This window comes from Mytilus californianus, unplaced genomic scaffold (assembly GCF_021869535.1).
Source record: "Mytilus californianus isolate M0D057914Y unplaced genomic scaffold, xbMytCali1.0.p SCAF_1, whole genome shotgun sequence".
NCBI classification, from domain to species: Eukaryota; Metazoa; Mollusca; class Bivalvia; order Mytilida; family Mytilidae; genus Mytilus; species Mytilus californianus.
Window position 1 is genome coordinate 48874605 of NW_026262581.1, and position 26407 is coordinate 48901011.

Consider the following 26407-nt stretch of genomic DNA (forward strand, 5'->3'; position numbering starts at 1 on the left):
AGACATACTCTTTTAATCAGCTTAACTGAGGTCTGGAGCTGGCATGTCAGTAACTGCTAGTTGTCCTTTGTTAATTTATGTATCATTGTCATTTTGCTTACTAGTTTCTTTTGTTACCTATTCTGACAAAGGACTTTGATTTCCTTTAAACTGAGTTTAACTGTGTGTATTGTTGTGTGTTTGTTTTTTCTACATTGGCTAGAGGTATAGGCTGGACGAGGGGCTGGGTTGAGATCTCGCAAAAAATGTTTAGCCCCGCCACATTTTTGCGCCTGTCCTAAGTCAGGAGCCTCTGGCCTTTGTTAGTCTTGTATGATTTTTAATTTTTGGTCATTTATATGTTTTGGAGTTTAGTATGACGTCTATTATCACTGAACAAGTACACATGTTTGTTTAGGGACCAGCTGAAGTCCGCCTCCGGGTGCAGGATTTTCTCGCTGTGTTGAAGACCCATTGGTGGCCTTCGGCTGTTTTCTGCTCTTTTGTCGGGTTGTTGTTTCTTTGACACATTCTCCATTTCCATTCTCAATTCTATTTTACATAAATGTTGAAAGTATGCCGCACAGCACTTTATTTTGACCTTTGATATAAATAGTAGTTAGCATGAGCTTTCCATTCTAGGATATAATTTTTTACGAAACTGCATAGTAAAAGTGGTACATTTTTAGCCGTGAAAGGAGTTCCTATGGGAAATTGTTTGTCTATAATTACAGAATTGCAACCTATAGCTTTCCAATAGTTTAGGTTCTTATACATCATTCGCTTTCAAATATTCTACTTTTAGCGTTCCCGATGAACGTAAATTAACATTGCACAAGGTCATGTTTTTCTCTGACTGTTAATGACGTCTTTAAACTAAATCCATTGAATGGTGGATGTGTACTGATTGATATTTTAGTCTGAAATACATGAATTTTTTTATGTCGGGGCCTTTTATAGCCGACTATACGGCATGGTTTTTTTCTCATTGTTGAAAGCCGTGCGGTTGCCTATAATTGCTTACATCCACTTCATTTGACCTTTGAGAGATAGTTGTCTCATTGGCATTCATACCAAATCACCTTATTTTTATATATAAATGACATATCGAGTTGACCGCGAGCGAGCTTCTTTAATCTGCATGAAGGATTCAATAACTGTCTTTCGAATATTAAATTGTATGTTACCGTTTCGTATATTTCCTCAAGTATTCATTGAAATTTGTTTTTCCAGGTGACGGCTTTATATATATTTAATCACGCTTGTTTGTTTTAATTCTACATTTGAATTCCAACCATAATTGTACTTCTTTCATGAATATTTTTTTTTTCAAATAACTTAATTGTTAAAAACACTTTTGACTAGTTAAATTCAATCAAAATATTAGGAGCAGTGACATGTATTACTGTTCATTATTTTGTAATCACTAAGGCCAACATTACGGTTCATATAAAATCTTATGATGACAATTTTTATGTCTTTTGAGATTTTGTGCTGTTGTGTCTCATAGACGTTTATTTAGGCCACATCATATGTTTACACATTAGTAATGATTGTATCATCGTTTTTTAATGAGTTTCAAAAGTTCAGAGTAAATAAAATAACTTCAAATTGACTTTGTTTCTATATTTATGTTAGATTTACTATACCTGAATATATATCTGTCTGTATGATATAATTCTTTTTATGATTATGATTGCCTTGATTTCTAAACTATTTGATTTTGTATGAATCTGGACAGATTTACAACAAGATTAAATGTATTCAACATTTTATTTATTTCATAATAAAAAAATCAGTACAAAATGTGGATTTCTTCAAATTTCTAATTCTGTTCATCGTGAGTATCCATTAGACGGTCTTCTTCTACAAATCCTGTGACATTTTACAGTGGTACAGTACTTGCTTTGTGGACAATCTGCATCATTATGACATAGTCTTCTACAACCACTGTGTTCTCCTACTACTGTCTGAGATACGATCCCTGAACCAGATTGACTTACTGATCCTCTTCGTCTAGAAGAAACTGTGTCCAATGCATCTATGACACTACGTCTAGATGAGATAGCGTCAAGAATATCGGAACCTGTGTGACCAGAAATTGCACCACTTCTACCAATGGTTTCCAAATGAGCAGTGTTGGATAGATCCAAACGTCCGGCCAACGACTGACCAGATGAACCAATTATGCTACCAGATGATATTTGTACGCAATAGCTGTTGCATCCTTCGTGAACACATTTAAGTCCTGACGCACATAGTTTATTTTCTCCACATCCATAACTGCATTTAGAACCATCAATGCTTGACAGCCTGGTCAGGTCAGATGACGAACCTCTGATAATTTCTGAGACAATGTTTCCCCTTCTTATAGACTCTGACAACCCTGATGCACCAATGACACTCCCAGAAGAAATAAGGACGCAATAACTGTTACAACCATCACGTACACATTTCTTTCCTAGGTTACAAAGTTTATCTACTCCACACTCATAATGACAATTTCGGTTCAGTGCACCATTGCTTGATACACCACCAGACCTTTGAGATGATACGCTTCGTATGATTTCGGAGACGTCTGAGCTTCTTCTGTCAGATCCTGCTAGTCTATTTGCATCAATTACATCAAGTACAGAAAATGATTCTCCACGATGACCACCGATGTCTCTACCAATTGCATTTTCAAGCTTCAAAACTTTGTCCACTTCATGAATACCTAATTGTTTTTCTGTAGGTGTATAGGCTGTAAAAAAAATATAAAAATTTGTACAATTTAAATTATACAAATGTTTAAAACTTGTTTAAGCGTTCCTGGTTAAGGTGAATACCACAAAACCACACACCGACTTATAATATGTTATTTTAATTAGAATTAAAATCATTATTACATATTTAATGATCGATCAGTAATCATTTAGGTTGATATCATAAAGTAACTGTTAACAAAACTTTGAATTTTATTCGAAAAAAAAAAAGATTCCCTATCCTAGGAATAGATTACTTTAGCTGTATTTCGTAAAACTGTTCAGACATTTTGGGTCCTCAATGCTCTTCAACTTCGTACCTGATTTGGCATTTTAACTGTCTGATTCGAGCTTTCCTGATAGACAACACGCGGATCTGTCGTACAGAATATAAGCGAGGTATATTTGATTAGTTTATTAGTTTTTATCTTAACTACTTCAGAAAACTTTGTTTTATTAAAAAGCTCACCAAAGATACAAGACTTATAGCATGTATAGTATGGAACACCTGACGCACTTGTCGTTTACATACGACACATCATTGGCGCTCGTATCAAAACAGTTTGAAAGTCAAATAACAACACATCAATCTGAGCGAATCTGATATAGTTCTTACCGACAACTGTCATTATGGTCAATGCCATTGACAATAATATTGTTTGAAATCCCATCATCTCCAAGAATCTGAAATATACAGGATAACCATGTCTTAAAAAATACTAAGTGAGTAAAATAATAATTAATCAGTTATTTACGAAAATTGCTTTTATCACTCTAGACCTGCAAGCCATTTACGTTTTTAAAAAAATCCTCGGCAAGACTTAAAAAAAAAATCGATCCGGTTGTTCAGGTTTTGTATTATGTTCGAATTATTGCTTAATGAGCATACACAATATTGTTTTGGAAAATGAGCATCAAAGATAAAAGTAAGATCATCAGAACAATAAAGACCGACTAAAGAGGGTGAAATGAATATAGATGCAATATTTCGACCGCAATAAAATTTTTCAAGGGAGTTGAAGGAACGAAACATATGTCCAATCTTACTGTGAACCGTTTTCATAAATGTATATTAATATGTAGTTTTAATTTTTTTATTTTTTTAAATATGTATTGGAATTACATATTAAATGGAAATGATATAAAACAGAAAGATCCCAATTGTATCAAATACACCGATTTCAGAATTTGACATACTACTAATTTATGCAAAAGTGATTTATTTCTGTATCGCACTTTACATTCAGTAAATTTTCAAAATTTCGTTAAAAAAGTAAAATTTTCAATTTCATACTTTTTCATGTTTTTAAAGCAATGTTTGGTTTAAAAGAAATAGGTGTACAAATTATCAATTTTTGTAACTTAACACTTAAACTTGATAAAAATCTTACCTTATTTTGAAGCAGTTATCAGTCTTTCTAATGAATGAATGAATAGTGATTTCCTACTTCAGAACTGTTCTTTTATACCATTTTGATTAATTTGTTTATTATTTACATGCACACAAGGAAATATATTACTTAACCGCAAATGATGAATTCTGTTAAATGTCAAATGGATTTTTGTTTAATGTGGGGTTGTACAGTATGCATATTTTAAAACTATGTACGTCATTGGGTCAAATGCACATTTGTTTCCTCTTGCAAGACACGTGGTTTTATAATCACATCATAGTAGATGTATGTACTACACAATTATGTTTTGATGTATTTATAATGTACATAAACACACACATTATCAGTTAATAGTCAGAGACTCGTTCAGTCTCAATACAAGTCTTGTTTCTATTTCCTCAAACAATACTTAACCAACCTAAACTTCAGAAGAACATTTTTTGTTCATATACATTTTTCTTGTAACATACTTAAATAGAAAGTTTATTTGTCGATGATAATTTTCCCGCACTTAACCATTTCTGAATAATGACGATGAACGTTAGACTGAATACAACACAAAAAAACTATGTAAACTCCATCCCTTGATTAATTTTTACAATCACCTTGTCAGTGAATTTAAGACCGCAGTGTCTGAAACGATAGTAACATCCAAACATAAGCATTTAGAATTTTTCGTCCTTTTTGTAGTTTTCTTTAACACGATTAAAATCAAATAAAAAGTCCTTCAAACGTAATAAATATAATGTCAATCATGAAATCAAGAATATAAATGAGACAAACACGTAGATTCTCGTACTCTGCAACAAGAACGTCTAATGTTAATGGAATTACTTTGGTTTCATTATTTGCAATGAATTAAGTTGTGAATGAGTGGATTGATTACATGCTTTTCATAAAAGAGTATAGTTGTGTAGGTTATTTGTTAAAACCTGCTGGTTTTGTTCTATAATTTCGACATCAAAAATAGTATGTTCGATGTATGCCCAGTATGCATGTTTATTTTTTTTTTTATTTTAGTCCGTTTTTGACTTGCATTTTTTTTTATATATTGAGTCAGGATTACTTTGTGGTATAGTTTCACGATGACGTTTCTTGTAGTATATCATAAAATGACTTTTTAATACCCTTTTGTAATTTTTTTTCGGCATAAAAAAAAGGGATGAAATATCAAGAAGCCAGCAAGTAATATTATCAGAAGAAATTCGGATAAATATCAGAAAAAATTCTGATAACATCATGACCAACAGCAAACAACACATATAGACAAACAACAGCCCATAACACAATGCATTGTTCACACAAATTCAAAGATTTAACAACTCAAACCACAGCAAAAAACAACGAAAGTAACTTAGAAGCGTACTGTGCATTTAAAAACAATTATCATGAAGTCAAAAATAAATGTTCAGGTACTCTTCCAGCTGCAAAAAAAAAGAAAAAAAAAAAGAAGAAGAAACTTATACAACATATTCAAAAATTCTGATACTAGATTGAATGTTTTATCGTAAAATAGGGAGGAAATATTTCAATATTTATGATGTTATCATATACCGTGTACAAAAAAGGATTTCTAGTATAATAGCAATTCGTGCAACTATTCATTACAGACCAAAGGACAAATATGTGAACAATGATAGGTCAACGTGTGGCCTTAAACAACACATACATCTATATCGAAAAGTGAACCATAAAAGGCAAAACATGACTATACGGTATGGGCTTTGCTGATTGTTGAAAGCCGTCCGGTGACCTATAGTTGTTAATTTCTTTGTCATTTGGTCTTTTGTAAAGAGTTGTCTCATTGGCAATCATACCACATCTTCTTATCTTTATAAACTGCCTGTTTAATACTACACCTATGAACGGAAAACATTATGGCATATAGCCACTATTGACAACCACATTGGTTTAAGAAGTCAATTATCTATAAACCAAAATTATTTCCAATAATATTTCCAAAGTGATAATATCCATTCAACCCTTTTAGGGGCATACACTTTAAACAAATTGAGCGAAGTTCATTTTGCAAGCTATAAATAGAAATAAATATTTAAGATATTTCTTTTAAATCCGTATTTCTAAGACGTTATCTAATATGAATAGCTATCTTTAGCAACTATGACTTGATCTTTCGACCATCTGACTTAAAATCCTTAAAATCAAAAGGATTTTCTATTGTTTTACTTTAATCCACTTGCATCAGTTTTATTAATATCTAACACGTGTATCTCAAAACATCAGACAGAAACAACAAATTGCAATTTTTTTTTCTTTATGTCTTGTCTGATTTAGAAACTGTTGCCTTTTAACCTGAAAATGAATAGAACTACATGTTTTTCCTTATCTATATGTCTTCCATCAAAGCAAGTTTCCTAATAAACAAAATAAAGTAACTAAAACTACGATCCTAAAACCAACATTAATACCTTTTTTGTGAAAGTAAAATTGAGTATGGAAATGGGGAATGTGTCAAAGAGACAACAACCCGGCTAAAGATCAGAAAGCAGCCGAAGCCCACAATGGGTCTTCAACACAGCGAGAAAATCCCGCACCCGGAGGCGAGCTTGTGCTGGCCCCGAAACCTAAATGTGTACTAGTTCAGTGAAAATGGACGTCACACTAAACACCGAAACATATAAATGAACTAAAAATTAAAAAAAAACATACAAGACTAACAAAGGCCAGAGGCTCCTGACTTGGGACAAGCGCAAAAATCCGGCGAGGTTAAACATGCTTTGTGAGATTTCAATCCTCCCCCTATACCTCTAGCCAATCTAGAATAAACAAACACACAGCAATACGCACAGATAAACTAAGTTTAAAAGAAGTCCGAGTCCGATGTCAGAATAGGTAACAGAAGAAACTAAGCAAAATGACAATTATACATAGATTAACAAAGGACTACTAACAGTTACTGACATGCCAGCTCCAGACCACAATTAAACTGATTGAAAGATTATGTCTTCAGCATATGAAAATCAAGCACAATCCCTCCCGTTAGGGGTTTAGTATCATACCATCATCAGATACATGAGAAGAACATAACCCGTATCATGCCAACAACTTGTTTTAGAATGAATGTGTTTAATTCCGATGCAAAAACCATATGAGTGAATCAATATTAATTCCAAAATATGCCATCTTTAATGACCTGACAACAGTATCGTAACTATATCCCTTCTGAATAAGTCTGTTTAAAGGTTTGGTTAGCTTTTGAGGTGAATGATGACATTTTTTTTGCTTTGTATAGAATATTACCATAAAAGATTGGATGTGAAATATCTGAACGTATAAGATGTCTGCATGTCGATTTATGTTTACGAATGATGTCCTTGTACCGATGATAAAATTAAGTAAATGTTTTGACTAGTTTGTGATATCGAAAACCCTGGTGTAATTCTTTTTCAGTAATACAGAGATTTCTTTCGTTTAAATCAAATACGTTGTTACATACACGAGCGAATCGAACAAGTTGAGATATAAAAACACCATAAGATGGTGACAAGGGAACGTCACCATCTAAAAATGGATGATTAACAATAGGAAATGAAAAATCATCTTTTTTATCCTAAATTTTGGTATTAAGCTTCTCGTTAAAGATAAAAGATCCAGGAAAGGGCAGTGTTCAATGTTAGTATTAGCTTTATTTAAAGTCAGTTCAGCAGGATAATATCTTTAGTGTACATACTGAAGTCGTCATTATTGAGTGTCAAAATATCATCCGAATATCTCATAGTGTTATAAAATTTTTGTATCAGATGTTGTTTCGATGGGTCTTTGCTGGTTATAGTCATACACTGTAAATCATAGCAATACAGAAACAGGTCCGCAATAAGTGGTGCACAGCTAGTTCCCATTAGAATTCCAATAACTTCACGATATACGGAATCTCCATAGCAAAAATATTTTCTAGTAATAATTAAAGAGCAGTTATCGTATCAATGCAGGTCAAATTGACATAGTTCTTTTGTTTGTTGTTACTTAAACATGACCTAAAAGAATTTGAACATATATATTCGCATTCTGACTTTTTAAATGCCCATTTAATTAGATGTGTGATTTTTTTCTCAACGTGATTGAGAGGCAAAGTGGTATATAGGGTAGAAATATCAGAACTTTGAACAAATTCGAAATCACCAATATAAGCATGCAATTTATCAAGTACTTCCAACGAATTTTTGACACTCCAAAAGTAATGAATTCAACTATTTTCAAAGGCCTAGTTTGAACATTTTTATTACCAGGTTTTTGAGTGTACCAAGTGTACTAGTAAGTAGAATAGACAGTTAAGAAGTGGAACAATGGCTTGAAGACATAATAAATCTATATTTGTAAGGTGTTTTGTGCAGCTTCGGAAGCCAGTACAAAGTTGTAAATTTCATTGTATTTGGTTCTGATTGTAAAGAGGTAGCTAAAAGTTTATGTTTGTGACAGATGTCATTTTTCGAAAATGGAGTCAGTTTGAATGTTGGTGAAATTGTGATTTTATTTTGCAGAACCTCAATGTAAAATTTACGTTTAACAATAATTATATTTTTGGCAGCTTTATCAGCCGGGACAAAAACAAATTCCTTGGCGAGTTCTTTTAGCTTATGTTTGATACGAGATATAGGGCTATTATGGTTGTTGTTAGGAGTCAAATGTTCTTTAAAATGTTTAATACGAATATCAACTATGTTCATTACTGAATTAAAAAAAAAAAAACTAAGGATTTTTTGTCAGCTTTTTCTCGTTTTATCAATTTCGTGCAGTAAGTTAGGAGTGAATCGTGGATGGACCATTTCAATTATTAATTGACGGGGGACGATATTTAGGTCCTTTACTAAGGAAATGTTTCAACACTCGGTCCTGGACGATGTTAAGGTCTCCTGTTATAACATGGACACTGGCGCCATACATGTATTTGGAATTACTGCAATTTCATGACATAGGTGTGTTGTCACTGATATTAACATCTTTACACACCTCGTTATAATTAAACTAATGTTTCCGGGTAGATTTTACATCAACAATACAAATTAGAGGGAGCTCAGTATTATCAAAATAACCAGGAATTTGTTCTTTTACGGAATGATCTTTAAAAATCGTACAAATTTTGAATGAGATCCCCCAGGTCGCTTATATACTACTTATAAAGGTTGAAATGTTAAATACTTAAAGGAATGGTTATGCTTCTTCGGGTGTTGATAAATAATACTTTTAAATTAATGGGGTCTTTTAAAACGATAAAGATGTTCTTGCGTGATTTTAGATAAATAGCGTCTGGTTTCACCTACGTAGTGAATGGCGCATCCCGGTTTGTAAGTAAATAGATAATACTGTTAGTTTTTCAATAGCTATCAGTTTCAAAATTTAAGGAAAGTGTGCAACCATCAAACGTGGACTTAACCGTATTGTTGGTGGAAAGACGGGAACATGTAAGTCATTGTTTTGGCATGACACTTATCGATAGAAGGGTAACCACGATTTTTATTATTAAAAATCTTAGCGATTGTGGTATTTTTAGATAAGCAATTTTGAAGACTGACACTTGTAGATACCCTTTGAACGAGTTTGGTATTGAGTATTTTTCCATTTCTGAGTTTCATTTTTTCATGTATCCGTATTTCCAATAGAAAGGAGCAAAGACTGGCGTCCAGAATATGAACCAGCACACAGAAATTGAATCAAGTAAAAAGATGAAATGATAAAACTGTTCGGCTCAAGACGACGATAAGCACCATCCGTCATCAAGTATCCGACAAAATTACGTAACCTACAAAACCAGGGGACACAAATAAAAGACAGGGTATATCAGGGTAGCGCCTGACATCTGACTGAATAGAATAATGGAGCTGATTAGCGAAATATGAGTTTTAGATAAATATTCCTAAAGTAATTAACTTAGAGAAGTTCTGGCTCGGACACACACTCCATTATTTAGTATATTATAAGAGCATAAACCTGGAGCACAGGGAGGCACTATACTGTCTCCACACGGCACTAAAGACAAATTCTGTAAAAAATAAAATTGCGAGTGACTTTTTCGTCCTTATTTGGGATTTTTCTATAGCGTCAGTATATTTTCGATCTAAAAACATTAGTGTTCTTCTGATATTATCCGGAAATTATTGTTATAGACACAAATACAGAAGGACAGACGGACAAAGCAATGGCTGCATGCCCAAGAACCAGTTCTTCCAAACTAAATTATAGTTCAGTACATCACTTATATCAAGCCAAAATATATATTCAAAATTCAAGAGTCTATCCTAAATTGAGGTAAATTATGTGGTCTTCCAATAACCGTTTCGATTCCTAACATCACTGAAGAGACATTAATTGTCGAAATCCGGATATGGTGTACAAAAATCTTTGCACCTTTGTTTGCGGTATAACCATCTTTGCCGCAAGTTTATTGTTTTCTGTTTGGTATTAAATTTTTAATTAAGATCCATTTATTACACCTTGTGATCCGTTTATTTGGCAATCGCCAATGGCAGTCAGCAGGGTTAAAGAACATTTGTTGTTCGACCTGTTAGTCAAATGCGTTTTGTTAAAATATACTTTTTCACTTTTTTGGTCTTTTGGAAAATGTTGTTTGTGCTGTATTTAGACCCCTCTAACAAGAAATTTGTTTTTTGCATGCACACGTATAAAAATTGCGGTTTTTATCCAACGCAATCATAGGTTTGAACGTTGTTTTCAATTTAGACTTGTTTATATTTTTTTCGTTTGGGCTTGTATTAAATTTGCCTTCGGGTTTATATGATCCGTTCATCCTAATTTGACCCCTCAAAATTCGAGAGTCTATCCTAAATTGAGGTAAATTACACGGCCTTCCAAATACTGTTTCGATTCCTAACATCACTGAAGAGACATTAATTGTCGAAATCCGGATATGGTGTACAAAAATCTTTGCACCTTTGTTTGCGGTATACCATCTTTGCCGTAAGTTTATTGTTTTCTGTTTGGTATTAAATTTTTAATTAAGATCCATTTATTACACCTTGTGATCCGTTTATTTGGCAATCGCCAATGGCAGTCAGCAGGGTTAAAGAACATTTGTTGTTCGACCTGTTAGTCAAATGCGTTTTGTTAAAATATACTTTTTCACTTTTTTGGTCTTTTGGAAAATGTTGTTTGTGCTGTATTTAGACCCCTCTAACAAGAAATTTGTTTTTTGCATGCACACGTATAAAAATTGCGGTTTTTATCCAACGCAATCATAGGTTTGAACGTTGTTTTCAATTTAGACTTGTTTACATTTGTATATATATATATATATATATATATATATATATATATAAGTACGTCTGAACCAGTGACAACTCTACAACAGATTTATCCTTCGGATCACCAGCAGTGATGGTGATGCATGGCTGTGTACATTCTGTATATACAACTCGTCTAAGCATCAGCCCAACAATGTGAGATCTGTAAATTTGCTTTCGAAAATTTTTTTTGTTCTTCCCTCTCCGGGATTCGAACTCATGCTACTGAGATATCGTGACACCACATCGCCTGCACTCTATCTGACGCGCTAAAACACACGACCACCTAGGCTTCATTAATAAAGCTTTCAGTGGCCGGGTGTTACCTTTCCTCGTCAGCTTTAATCTAGCGGCGTAATACAGTACATGATATATAAGGCATGAAGATGGAATTGTTACAGATCAGCTGAAATATCTATTGTAAAGGATCCTACAAATAAATGCAAGATACAGTCACAGAAATAATTATATTTATAAATACGTCTGAACAAGTGACAACTCTACAACAGATTTATCCATCGGATCACCAGCAGTAATGGTGATGCATGGCTGTGTATATTCTGTATATACAACTCGTCTAAACATCAGCCCAACAATGTTAGATCTGTAAATTTGCTTTCGCAAATTTTTTGTTCTTCCCTCGCCGGGATTTGAACTCATGCTACTGAGATATCGTGACACCAAATCGCATGCACTCTATCCGACGCGCTAGACCACACGACCACCTAGGCTTCATTAATAAAGCTTTCGGTGGCCGGGTGTTACCTTTCCTCGTCAGTTTTAATTTAGCGTCTTAAAGCCTAGGTGGTCGTGTGATCGAGCTTTTAACTGTTATAAATTGATAGTATATATATAACGGAAATTAAAAAGCAGACAAAAATAACAGTTCGTATTTTTGAGATATATTCAATTGAAAATATTTTGCTACACTATTCTCTCTAGATTTAAGACGGTTAATACATTTCACATGACACCTTTTTCTTTCAAAAACGTTTTTTCAGTACGAAATTGTCTTCTTTTCTCAATGAGATTCAAAAGTTCAAGGTAAATTATATAAATTGAAATTGACTTTCTTTCTTTATTCCTAAATTGTTTCTTTCCTGTATTTATGACTGTCTGTATGATGTAATTATCTTTATGATTATGGTTGCCTCGACGTCTAAGCCATTTGATTTTTTATATGAATCTGAACATATTTACAACAAGACTAACTGTATTTAACATTTTATTTATTTCATAATAAAATTAGTTCGCGTAAAAAATGTGGATTTCTTAAAAGTTCTTATTCTAATTTATCGTGTGTATCCATTAGAAGGCCTTCTTCTGCAGATCCTGTGACAACTAACAGTTGTACAGTACTTGCTTTGTGGACAATCTGCATCACTATGACATATTCTTCTGCAACCACTGTGTTCTCCTACTATTGTCTGAGATACGATCCCTGAACCAGATGAACTTACTGATCCACTTCGTCTAGCAGACACTGTGTCCAATGCATCAATGACACTACGTCTAGATGAGATAGCTTCAAGAATATCGGAACCTGTGTGACCAGAAATTGAACTACTTCTACCAATTGTTTCCAAATGAGCAGTGTTAGACAGATCCAAACGTCCGGCCAAAGACTGACCAGATGAACCAATTATGCCACCAGATGATATTTGTACGCAGTAGCTGTTGCATCCTTCGTGGACACATTTAAGTCCTGACGCACATAGTTTATTTTCTCCACATCCATAACTGCATTTAGAACCATCAATGCTTGACAACCTGGTTAGGTCAGATGAAGAACCTCTGATAATTTCTGAGACAGTGTTTCCCCTTCTTATAGACTCCGACAATCCAGATGCACCAATGACACTCCCAGAAGAAATTAGGACGCAATAACTGTTACAACCATCGCGTACACATTTCTTTCCTAGGTTACATAGTTTATCTACTCCACACTCATAATGACAATTTCTGTTCAATGCACCATTACTTGATACACCACCAGACCTTTGAGATGATACGCTTCGTATGATTTCGGAGACGGCTGAGCTTCTTATATCAGATCCTGCTCGTCTATTTGCAGCAATTATATCAAGTACAGAATGTGAGTCTCCAAGATGACCGCCGATGTCTCTACCAATTGCATTTTCGAGCTTTAAAACCTTGTCAGCTCCATGAATACTTAATTTTTTTTCTGTAGGTGTATAGGCTGTAAAAAAATAAAGAATTTGTTAAAATTACATTATACAAATGTTTTAAGCGTACCTGCTTCAGGTTTATACCGCAAAACTAACTCTACGACTTACAAAAGTGTTATTTTCATTATAATTACAATCATTATTACATATTTGCAGATCGATTAATGTTAGGTTGACATTATAAATTAATTGTTAACAAAACCTTGAATTATTTGAAGAAAATAAGATTCCCTATCCCAGGAATAGATTACTTGAGCTGTATTTGGAAAAACCGGTCAGACATTTTGGGTCCTCAGTGCTCTTCAACTTCGTTGATTTGGCATTTTAAACTTTTTGATTCGAGCTTTCCTGGTGAGTCTTGTCGCGGGTCTGTCGTACAGAATATAAGTGTGGTATCTTTGATATGTTTAATAGGTAGAATTTACATTAACTACGTGAGAAAACTTTGTTTTATTAAAAAACTCATCAAAGATACAAGACTTATAGCATGTAGAGTGTGGAACGCCAGACGCGCGTGTCGTTTACATACGACACATCATTGACGCTCCTATTAAAATAGTTTTAAATGCCAAACAACAACAAATCAATCTTGAGAAAGCAAATCTGATATAGTTCTTACCGGCTACTGTTATTATGGTCAATGCTATTGACAATAATATTGTTTGAAATCCAATCATCTCCAAGAATCTGAAATATACAGGATAACCATGTCTTAAAAAATATTAAGTGAGTAAAATAATAATAAATCAGTTATTTGCGAAAATTGCTTTTATTACTTTAGACCTGCAAGCCATTTACGTTTTAAAAAAAAAATCCTCCGCTAGAATTTAAAAGAAATAGATCTGGTTGTTCAGGTTTTGTGTATGTTCGAATTATTGCTTTATAAGAATACAAAACATTGTCTAGGAAAATGAGCATCAAAGTTAAAGGTAAAATCATCAGAACAATAACGACCGACTAAAGGGGGTGAATTGAATATAGATTCAATATTTCGACCACAATAATATTTTTCAAGGGAGTTGAAGGAACGCACCATATGTCCAATCTTACTGTGAACTGTCTTCATAAATGTATTATAATATGTAGTTTTTATTTTTTTTTTTTTTTTTTAATATGTATTGGAATTACATATTAAATGGAAATGATGTAAAACAGGAAGATCCCAACTGTATCAAATACACCGATTTCAGAATCTGACATACTACTAATTTAAGCAAAATTGATTTATTTTGATATCGCACTTTACATTCAGTCATTTTCCAAAATTTCGTTAAAAAATTAAAAAATTCCAATTTCATACTTTATCATGTTTATAATGCAATATTTGATTTAATTTTTGTAACTTAACACTTAAACTTGATAAAAATCTTACCTTATTTTGAAGCAGTTATCAGTCTTTCTAATGTATAAATGAATAGTGATTTCCTATTTCAGAACTGCTCTTTTATACCATTTCGATTATTTTGTTTATTATTTATATGCACACAAGGAAATATATGAATAAACCGCAAATGATGAATTCTGTTAAATGTCAAATGAACTTTTGTTTAATGTGGAGTTGTACAGTATGAATATTTTAAAACAATGTACGTCATGGGTCAAATGCACATTTGTTTCCTCTTACAAGACACGTGGTTTTATAATCACATCATAGTAGATGTATGTACTACACAATTATGTTTTGATGTATTTGTAATGTACATAAACACACACTTTATGAATGAGTTAATAGCCAGAGACTTGTTCAGTCTCAATACAAGTGTTGTTTCTATTTCCTCAAACAATACTTAACCAACCTAAACTTTGTTTTCATATACATTTGTCTTGTAACATACTGAAATAGATTTATTCGTCAATGATAATTTTCCCGCACTTTACCATCTCTGAACAATGACGATGAGCGTTAGATTGAATACAACACAAAAAAAAACTTGTAAACACCATCCCTTGATTGATTTTTACAATCACCTTGTCGGTGAATTTAAGACCGCAGAGTCTGAAACGATAGTAACATCCAAACATTTAGAATTTTTCGTCCTTTTTGTAGTTTTCTTAAACACGATTTAAATCAAATAAAAATTTAGTCATTGAATATCTAGAGATAAATATATACTTCTGATACTGACTTGATATGAGAGGATGCATGTCACTTTAGTTTCAAAGCCAAGCTCATAATTAAGTATGGCTGACATGCATTTCGTTTGATTAACGGTGCTCGAATTAACAGTTTTATAGCCAAATCAATTACGAAGTTCATAAGCATTGAAAATCAATATGTCTGATTTCGGATGGAAGTTTTTTCAAACCGTTGATTGTTTGGCAGAAAAATGAAAATTTTTTCCTCTGTTTGTTCCATTTATATTTTCTGTATGTTTATTGTTGTGTCGAACTTCTTTTTTTCTGGCTTTACGTAAGGATCTCTTATGATGGTATGGCACTACTCATTAAAGATACCAGGTTATAATTATGTACGCCAGACGCGCGTCCCATCTACAAAGACTCAGTGACGCTCGAATAGAAAAATGTAAAAATCTAATAGTATATGAAGTATGATTTTTAATCTCCGTTCTTTGCCTGATTTTGGCAAGTTGAAATCATGTAGCATTTCTAATACACATTTTTGTGTTGTTATAACTGTCCCACGGATATTGTGCAGCTCTTCTTTGCATTATCTTTATAATTACTGAATTTTATTGATCAAACACTGTGTAACAGTGTTGTTTTTAGTTTTGGTCTGAATATCGTTTGGTTACCTCTTTCCTTTACTTAAAAAGTATAGAATTATTTTTTAGATTTGCCAGGCGAATGACAGAGATCGGTTTGCTCTTGCTGCTGTATATCTGTGTTCTATTTTAGATCTGAGCAGAGTGTAATGCCTAGATGTATTACAAATTCGACTTGTTCTAGAATGTTTCACTAAAATGTTATTTGATTTTCTTATTTCAAGTTGAGATTCTGCGTCTGTTCAGTAACGGTCAACCAAACCGTGATGGTATCCGTAAAATTTTCGAAAGGATGATTTCAACTTCACCATTTTGAATTGTATATTTTAATATCTTCCTTGTGAGCAGCAAACCTTTATCAAGGAAATCATGATAGAAAAATACAAGCCCTGGAATATCGTATCAAATGGGAGATATATGCTCCAATAGCAGGCGCTGCTGTAATTTTGCTTTAAAGAAATTGAAAGTTTAAAATTGGGAAGTTGAAATCACCTAGTTTGTCGTAAGGTTCTGTACTTAATCGACCCTCATTGGCATTATCTCAATGTAAGTCAAGATGTGAGGCAGACTTAACTGTATCTGTTGCATCCTTTATTCCAAGTTCGATAGAATAGATGCGTTTAACATAGTCACTGAATTTAGTGAGACTACATCATCTATATAGCGGAAAGTAAAGTTAAAGAATAAGTCTAGCTTTTTCCTTCTTAGCTTCTATTTGAAGTTAGCCTCATATGAATATGAATAAAGGAACAAGTCGGCAAGAAGAAAAGGACAGTTGGTTACTATGGGAATGGCGATTGTTTCTTGAAAAACACGTCCTTCAAACGAAATCAAAAATGTAAATAAGATAAACACATTGATTCTCGTACTATGCAATAAGGAACGTCTAATTTTAATGGAATTATTTTAGTTTAATTGTTTTTAATGAATCAAGTTGTGATTGAGTGGAATGATTACATGCTTTTCATAAAAGAGTATAGTTATGTATGTTACTTGTTAAAACCTGCTGGTTTTGTTCTATAATTTCGACATCAGAAATAGTATGTTCGATGTATGCCCAGTATGCATGTTTAATTTTTTTTTTTATTTAAGTCTGTTTTTACTTGCATATTTTTTACATATTGAGTCAGGATTGTTTTGTGGTATAGTTTCACGATGACGTTTCTTGTAGTATGTCATAAAATGACTTTTTAATTCAAAAATTCAGTAAAAAAAAATCAGTAAAAGAAATAAATATTTAAGATATTTCTTTTAAATCCGTATTCTAAGACGTGATATAATATGAACAGCTATCCATAGCAACTATGACTTGATCTTTCGACCATCTGACTTAAAATCCTTAAAATCAAAAGGATTTTCTGTTGTTTTATTTTAATCCTCTTGCATCAGTTTTATAAAAATCCAACAAGTGTATCTCAAAACATCACACAGAAACAACCAATTGCAATTTTCTTTTCTTTATGTCTTGTCTGTTTAAGAAGCTGATGCCTTTTAACCTGAAAATGAATAAGACTTCATGTATTCCCTTATCTATATGTCTTCCATCAATACAAGTTTCCTAATAAACAAAATAAAGTAACTAAAACTACGATCCTAAAACCACCATTAATACTTTTTTGTGAAAGTAAAATTGAGAATGGAAATGGGGAATGTGTCAAAGAGACAACAACCCGGCCAAAGAGCAGAAAAAATCCCGCACACGGAGGCGGGCTTCAGCTGGCCCCTAAACAAAAATGTGTACTAGTTCAGTGAAAATGGACGTCACACTAAACTCCAAAACATATAAATGAACTAAAATTTAAAAAGAAACATACAAGACTAACAAAGGCCAGGGGCTCCTGACTTGGGACAATTGCAAAAATGGGAGGGGGTTAAACATGCTTTGTGCGATTTCAACCCTCCCCCTATACCTCTAGCCAATATAGAATAAACAAACACACAGCAATACGCACAGTTAAACTCAGTTCGATTCCGATGTCAGAATAAGTAACACAAAAAACTAAGCAAAATGACAATGATACATAAATTAACAAAGGACTACTAGCAGTTACTGACATACCAGCTCCAGACCACAATTAAACTGATTGAAAGATTATGTCTTCATCATATGAAAATCAAGCACAATCCCTCCCGTTAGGGGTTTATTATCATACCATCATAAAATATATGAGAAGAACATAACCCGCATCATGCCAACAACTGGTTTTAAAATGAATGTGTTTATTTCCGATGCAAAGACCCTATGAGTGAATCATTATTTATTCCAAAATATGCCATCTTTAATGACCTAACTACAGTATCGTAACTATATCCCTTCTGAATAAGTCTGTTTAAAGGTTTGGATAGCTTTTGAGGTGAATGACGATATTTTTGTGCTTTGTATAGAATATTACCATAAAAGATTGGATGTGAAATACCTGAACGTATAAGATGTCTGCATGTTGATTTATATTTATGAATGATGTCCTTGTACCGACGATAAAATTTAGTAAATATTTTGACCAGTTTGTGATATCAAAAACCCTAGTGTAATACTTTTTCAGTTATAGAGAGATTTCTTTCGTTAAAATCAAATACGTTGTTACACATACGAGCGAATCGAACAAGTTGAGATATATAAACACCATAAGATGGTGGCAAGGGAATGTCACCATCTAAAAAAGGATAATTAACAATAGGAAATGAAAAATCATCTCTTTTATCCTTAATTCTGGTATTAAGCTTCTCGTTAAAGATATAGATATAAAGATCCAGGAAAGGGCAGTGTTCAATGTTAGTATTAGCTTTATTAAAAGTCAGTTCAGCAGGATAAATCTCTTTAGTGTACATACTGAAGAGCCAAAATATCATCCAAAGATCTAAAAGTGTTATTAAATTTTTGTATCAGATGTTGTTTCGATGGGTCTTTGCTGGTTTTAGTCATAAATTGTAACTCATAGCAATACAGAAACAGGTGCGCAATAAGTGGTGCACAGTTAGTCCCCATTTGAATACCGATAACTTGTCGATATACGGAATCTCCATAGCGAACAAAAATGTTTTTTAGTAAAAATTCAAGTGCAGTTTTCGTATCAATGCAGGTCAAATTGACATAGTTCTTTTGTTTGTTGTTACTGAAAAATGACCTAAAAGAGTTTGAACATATATATTCGCATTCTGACTTTTTAAATGCCCATTTAAATAGATGTGTGAATTATTTCTTCAATGAGATTATGAAGCAAAGTGGTATATAGGGTAGAAAAATCTAAACTTTGAACAGATTCGAAATCACCAATATAAGCATGCAATTTATCAAGTACTTCCAACGAATTTTTGACACTCCAAAAGTAATGAATTCCACTATTTTCAAAGTCCTTGTTTGAACAATTAATTACCAGGTTTTTGAGCGTACCAAGTGTACTAGTAAGTAGAATAGACAGTTTAGAAGTGGAACAATTGCTTGAAGACGAAATAAATCTATATTTGTAAGGTGTTTTGTGCAGCTTCGGAAGCCAGTACATAGTTGTAACTTTCATTGTATTTGGTTCTGCTTGTAAAGGGGTAGCTAAAAGTTTATGTTTGTTACAGATGTTATTTTATGAAAATGGAGTCATTTTGAATGTTAGTGAATACGTGATTTCCTTTTGCAGAACCTCAATGTAAAATATACGTTAAACAATAATCATATTATTGGCAGCCTCATCAGCCGGGACAAAAACAAATTCCTAATCGGGTTCTTTTAGCTTATGTTTGATACGAGAAATAGGGCTATCATGGTTGTTGTTAGGAGTAAAATGTTCTTTAAAATGTTTGATACGAATATCAACTATGTTCATTACTGAATTAAAAAAAAAGAATCTAAGGATTTTTTGTCAGCTTTTTCTCGTTTTATCTATTTCGTACAGTAAGTACGGAGTGAGTCGTGGATGATGTTTCGACACTCATTCCAAATAAAAATTGACGGGGGACGATATTTAGGTCCTTTACTACGGAAAGATTTCAACTCTCGGTCCTGGACGATGTTAAGGTCTCCTGTTATAACATGGGAACTGGGGCCATAAATGTATTTGGAGTTACTGCAATTTCATGACGTAGGTGTATTGTCACTGATATTAACACACCTCGCTATAATTAAACACATATTTCCGGGTAGATTTTTTAACAACATGACAAATTAGAGGGAGCTCAGTATTATCAAAATAACCAGGAATTTGTTCTTTTACGGAATGATCAATAAAAATACCGGCAATATTTACAAAATGAAAACCTTTATTGACATATTTTATTTCAATGAAATGTTTTTTGTGGTCTTCAGGGCGATCAATTTTGGGAAACAGTTTAGAATAACAATATGCAATTATGATTTGGACGATTTCATACTTGGGAGTGCAATATGGAATCCTCCAATATTTGATGCGATTTATCAACAGGTAAAGAACAGAGCTTGGTTATCAGATAATGTCTGCCGTTCGTTTTTGAAATAGTAATTAGGTCCGAAATATTTGTATTGTTAGTACGAAAATTATTCTACGTCCATGAGAACGGTTTTTACGAACAGTTTTAGAAACTATATCCAAAATGTTAACAGAACTGGTTCTTGATACATCACCAATTCCCATGATATTGTCATTATATATAAACCATATATCTTTCGTTTCTTTACTCTTTTATTTTTCTGGTCAACTCTTCATTTTAGTGACGTGTTTGTGTAGTCACTTTGATCAATTGGACCTAAACCGTGCACTGGGGTTATATGCAGAACTGTTATCCTATAATTGCAAACAGAATAAATTAATTGTCACCTGACGGCTTCTTCAAAGACTAAGTATGTCTGCCTAAAAATCACAAAATAGAAAACTAAGACCTGAGCAACACGAACCTTATTAAAATAGCCAAATGGGGGGAGGGGGGGGGGGGTATTTATAGTAGCTCCGGAAGTGTAAGCAGATTCTACCCCACATCTGGCATCCGTCATGTTACTCATGTATGTACAAATCCGTTGATCAGTCTCATTCGGTTATGTCACAAGCAAGGAAAGGTTAAAGGGGTAGTTATGAAGACAATATAAAGTAAAATTAACATATAAATGACATATCGAGCTTCTTTATTCTGACATTCACGAAGAATTAAATTACTGTCTCCCAACTACGTAGAATCAGAGTTATTATTTCGTTCTTTGTCTTATGTATTCATCAAAATCTATACAATGATACGATAGACTGTAAATATAGTTATCTATTATAATCAATATATTTCTATACTTTTCAGGTGACGGGTATCTTTTTTTTTTAAAACTTGTTACCTAATCCTAGGTTTGACCTTCAATCATAAATGTACTTCTTTCTGTATAATATATTTTTTTCAAATAATTAATTACTGTTTAAACAGCACCTCTGTTTCAATGTCAAAGCATTTTGAAAGACTGTTATAAATTGATGGTATATATAACGGAAAATAAAAAGCAGACAAAAATAACAGTCCTTATTTTTGAGATATATTCAATTGAAAATTTGGCGAGACTATACTCTCTAGATTAATGTCGGTTAATGCATATCACATTGCACCTTTTTTCTTTCAAAAATTTTCTTCAATACGAAATTGTCTTCTTTTTTCAATGAGATTCAAAAGTTCAGGGTAAATTGTATAACTTGAAATTGACTTTATTTCTTTATTCTTAAGTTTTTTCTTTCCTGTATTTATGACTGTCTGTATGATGTAATTATCTTTATGATTATGGTTGCCTCGACGTCTAAGCCATTTGATTTTTATATGAATCTGAACATATTCACAACAAGACTAACTGTTATTAACAATTTATTTATTTCATAATAAAAAAAAAAATCAGTTCGCGTAAAAAAATGTGGATTTCTTCAAATTTCTAATTCTGTTTATCGTGAGTATCCATTAGACGGCCTTCTTCTACAAATCCTGTGACATTTAACAGTTGTACAGTACTTGCTTTGTGGACAATCTGCATCACTATGACATAGTCTTCTGCAACCACTGTGTTCTCCTACTACTGTCTGAGATACGATCCCTGAACCAGATGAACTTACTGATCCACTTCGTCTAGAAGAAACTGTGTCCAATGCATCTATGACACTACGTCTAGATGAGATAGCGTCAAGAATATCGGAACCTGTGTGACCAGAAATTGAACTACTTCTACCAATTGTTTCCAAATGAGCAGTGTTAGATAAATCCAAACGTCCGGTCAAAGTCTGACCAGATGAACCAATCATGCCAACAGATGATATTTGCACACAGTAGCTGTTGCAACCTTCGTGGACACATTTAAGTCCTGACGCACATAATTTATTTTCTCCACATCCATAACTGCATTTCGAACCATCAATGCTTGACAACCTGGTCAGGTCAGATGACGAACCTCTAATAATTTCTGAGACAGTATTTCCCCTTCTTATAGACTCCGACAATCTAGATGCACCAATGACACTCCCAGAAGAAATAAGAACGCAATAACTGTTACAACCATCGCGTACACATTTCTTCCCTAGGTTACATAGTTTATCTACTCCACACTCATAATAACAATTTCTGTTCAATGCACCATTGCTTGATACACCGGCAGACCTTTGAGATGATACGCTTCGTATGATCTCAGAGACGGCTGAGCTTCTTCTGTCAGATCCTGCTCGTCTATTTGCATCAATTACATCAAGTACAGAATGTGAGTCTCCAAGATGACCGCCGATGTCTCTACCAATAGCATTTTCAAGCTTTAAAACCTTGTCCACTCCATGAATACCTAACTGTTTTTCTGTAGGTGTATAGGCTGTAAAAAAAGAGATTGTTCAATTTATATTTTACAAATGTTCAAAACTTGTTTGAAGCGTTCCTGGTTAATGTTTATACCGCAAAACTAACACAACGACTTACAAAAATGTTATTTTCATTGTATTACAATCATTATTACATATTTGCAGATCGATCAATGTTAGGTTGACATTATAACTTATTTGTTAACAAAACCTAGAATAATTTGAAAATATTAAGATTCCCTATCCCAGGAATAGATTTCTTTAGCTGTATTTGGAAAAACCGGTCAGAAACTTTGGGTCCTCAATGTTCTTCAACTTTGTACTTGATTTGGCATTTTATCTTTTTGATTCGAACTTTCCTGGTGAGTCTTTTAAAGACAAAACGCGGTCTGTCGTAGAGAATATAAGCTTACTTTAACTACGCCAGAAAACTTTGTTTTGTTAAAAAGCTCATCAAAGATAGCCTGTATAGTGTTGAACGCCCAACGCGCGTGTCATTTACATAGGGCTAATCAGAGGTGCTCGTTTCAAAACAGTTTGAAAGCCTAATTAAACAACAACACATAAATCTTGAGAAAGCAAATATAATATAGTTCTTACCGGCTACTATCATTATGGTCAATGCCATTGATAATAATATTGTTTGCAATCCCATCATCTCCAAGAATCTGAAATATACAGGAAAATCATGTCTTAGAAAATATTAAGTGAGTAAAATGATAATAAATCAGATATTTGCAAAAATTGCTCTTTATTACTTTAGACAAAAATCTTCGGCTAGACTTCCAAAAAAAATAGATCCTGTTGTTCATGTTTTGTGTTATGTTCAAATCAATGCTTAATAAACAAACAAAACATTGTTTAGGAAAATGACCATCAAAGTTAAAATTAAGATCACCAGAACAATAAAGACAGATTAAGAGGGTGAAATGAATATAGATGCAATATTTCAACCACAATAACATTTTTAAGGGTGTTGAAGGAACGAAACATATGTCCAATGTTACTGTGAACAACCCTCTTCATAAATGTATTATAATATGTAGTTTTAATTGTTTTTTTAAATATGTATTTGAATTACATAATAAATGGAAATAATATTAAACAAACAGATTGCAATTGTATATCATACACCGATTTCAAAATCTGACAAAGTACTATAATTACGAAAAATATAGAATATTGTGCTATCTTTATATTGTACTTCATATTCGGGCATTTTCAAAAATTCCGTTAAAAAAGGAAAATATTAATTTCATATTTTATCATGTTTATAAAGCAATATTTAATATAAAAGAAATAGGTGTAAAAATTATCAATTCTTTGTAACTTAACACAAAAACTTGATAAAAATCTTACCTTATTTTGAAGCAGTTATCAGTCTTTCGAATGAATGAATAGTTATTTCCTACTTCTGAACTGTTCTTTTATACCATTTATTTTTTTGTTTGTTATTATTTACATGCAAACAAGGAAATATATTATTAAACCGCAAATGATGAATTCTGTAATTATCATTCAGACGTAAATGTCAAATGAAAATATTATTATATGGAATAGCACAGTATGCATATCTAAAAATTGAACTTCATGGGGTCAAGTACACATTTTATTTCCTCTTTGCGACACACATGTGTTTTTTAATTGCATCACAGTAGATGTATGTAGTACAAAATAATGTTTTGATTTATTAATAATGTACATCATTACACACATTATGAATAAGGTAGTAGCCAGAGACTTGTACCGATTCAATGAACTAACAGTACTGTTTATATTTCCTCAAACGATACGTAACCAATTGTGTATCTTAAACTTTCTTTTTCTTTTTTTTTTTTTTCTTTTTTTTTAGATATGTGCAATCATGTAGGATAATTAATTAATCGTCATTGATAATTTTATGATTTTCCCGCACTTGATCATCTCTGAACAATGAAGACGGGAGTAAGTTTAAATAACAACACAAAAAACACATGTAAACCCAATCCCTTGATTTAGTTTTACAACCACTTTGTCGCTGAATTTTCGTCCTCGAGAATAACAACAGCAAACTAGTCACCACTCTTGTGCTGACATAAAATACCGTTGAGACGTTCATTTTCTTTTAATTTTTCTGTTGATAAAATGTTGAAATAATAGCATAGGTTTTTGTTTGGTAGTCAAAGTAGATAACTTTATATGCAAAAAGGAATATTTTCAAAATCATAAAGATTTTCAACAACGTTCAATTTTCGAATTTACTTTACCTTTTCAAGCAAATGTTGTCAATTAATGTTAAGGTGTTAGGAGTACCTTTAAAAAATACCGAGGCATAACCAATCAATGGTGAACAAAGATTTGTTTCTGGATTTGACTACTTCTACAGTCAGTTCTCACTAATTAATGAAAAAGGTTTAATATTACTGTGCGTAAGAGTAGCCAATAAGTTTTTATATCTTCTTCTTCAGATACGAAAATCCGTCAACTATTTAACGATTACGTTTGCGGTGCATGCTTGTGTAAATATAAAAAAAAAGATGTGCTACGATTGCCAATGAGACAGCTCTCCAACAGAGACCAAAATGGTGCAGAAGTAAACAACTAACCTAGGACAGTGGTGTAACAGTACATCATCAAAACAAACTTTAAAAATCATTTGAAAAGGCTTAACTCAGCAGATCGATTTAACGCACAACAAACACTAACAATATCACAAAAGGTTACTTTGAAGTTAATAATCTTATAATTTGATTTTTTTTCTTTTTTTTAAACTTTAAAATTTAAGGCAATATTTTAAGTTTTGATATTTTTTTTTAAATATTCAGTTAATAAAAATATTCAAAATTTGTTAATTTGAGATTTGTTTAATGGGGAGTTCATGCATTAGTACATTCGTAAAATTGCATGTAGAATTTTGGTTTGATATATTGAATGGTAGTTTATTCCAATTTATGATTGTTTGGCATGAGAGTTTCTGAAGTCTGTTTTTTTTTTATCTGCGTTCTTAGCTTGAGGTTGGTTATTGTGAACAATTCATTTCTATGTAGCAACATTATGGCATGCCTGCATACGGGACATAAATCTTAGTTTTTAGTTTTCGATGTTGTGTTTTGAGAACAATTGTGAGTCTTTTCGTCTTTTTTCGTTTTTTTGCCATGGTATTTCAGTTTGTTTTCGACTTATGAATTTGAATGTCCCTTTGCTATCTTTCGCCTCTCCTAAGATTATATAGCATTTCAGATACACTTTTCCAGTTTTGGTCTGAATATCGTTTGGTTAACTCTTTCCTTTAGTAAATGTTTTAGGGTTTTATTTTTTGTTTTGCCTGGAGGAAGACAGAGATTGATTTGCCCTTGCTGATTTAAACGTGTGCTCTCTGTTA

General features: G+C 32.7%; 1 protein-coding gene across 1 annotated transcript; it reads right to left on the bottom strand.

Annotated features, from left to right (window-relative positions):
- Window positions 1–1738: 1738 nt before the first annotated feature.
- LOC127720377 (uncharacterized) lies at window positions 1739–4157 on the bottom strand. Its single transcript, XM_052226958.1, has 3 exons — window positions 4115–4157; window positions 3340–3407; window positions 1739–2722 (listed from the first exon to the last, which is right to left on the bottom strand). The coding sequence occupies exons 2-3, from the start codon at window positions 3395–3397 to the stop codon at window positions 1815–1817; spliced, it is 966 nt and encodes a 321-aa protein (XP_052082918.1). The 5' UTR covers window positions 3398–3407; window positions 4115–4157; the 3' UTR covers window positions 1739–1814.
- Between the last annotated feature and the right edge of the window lie 22250 nt (window positions 4158–26407).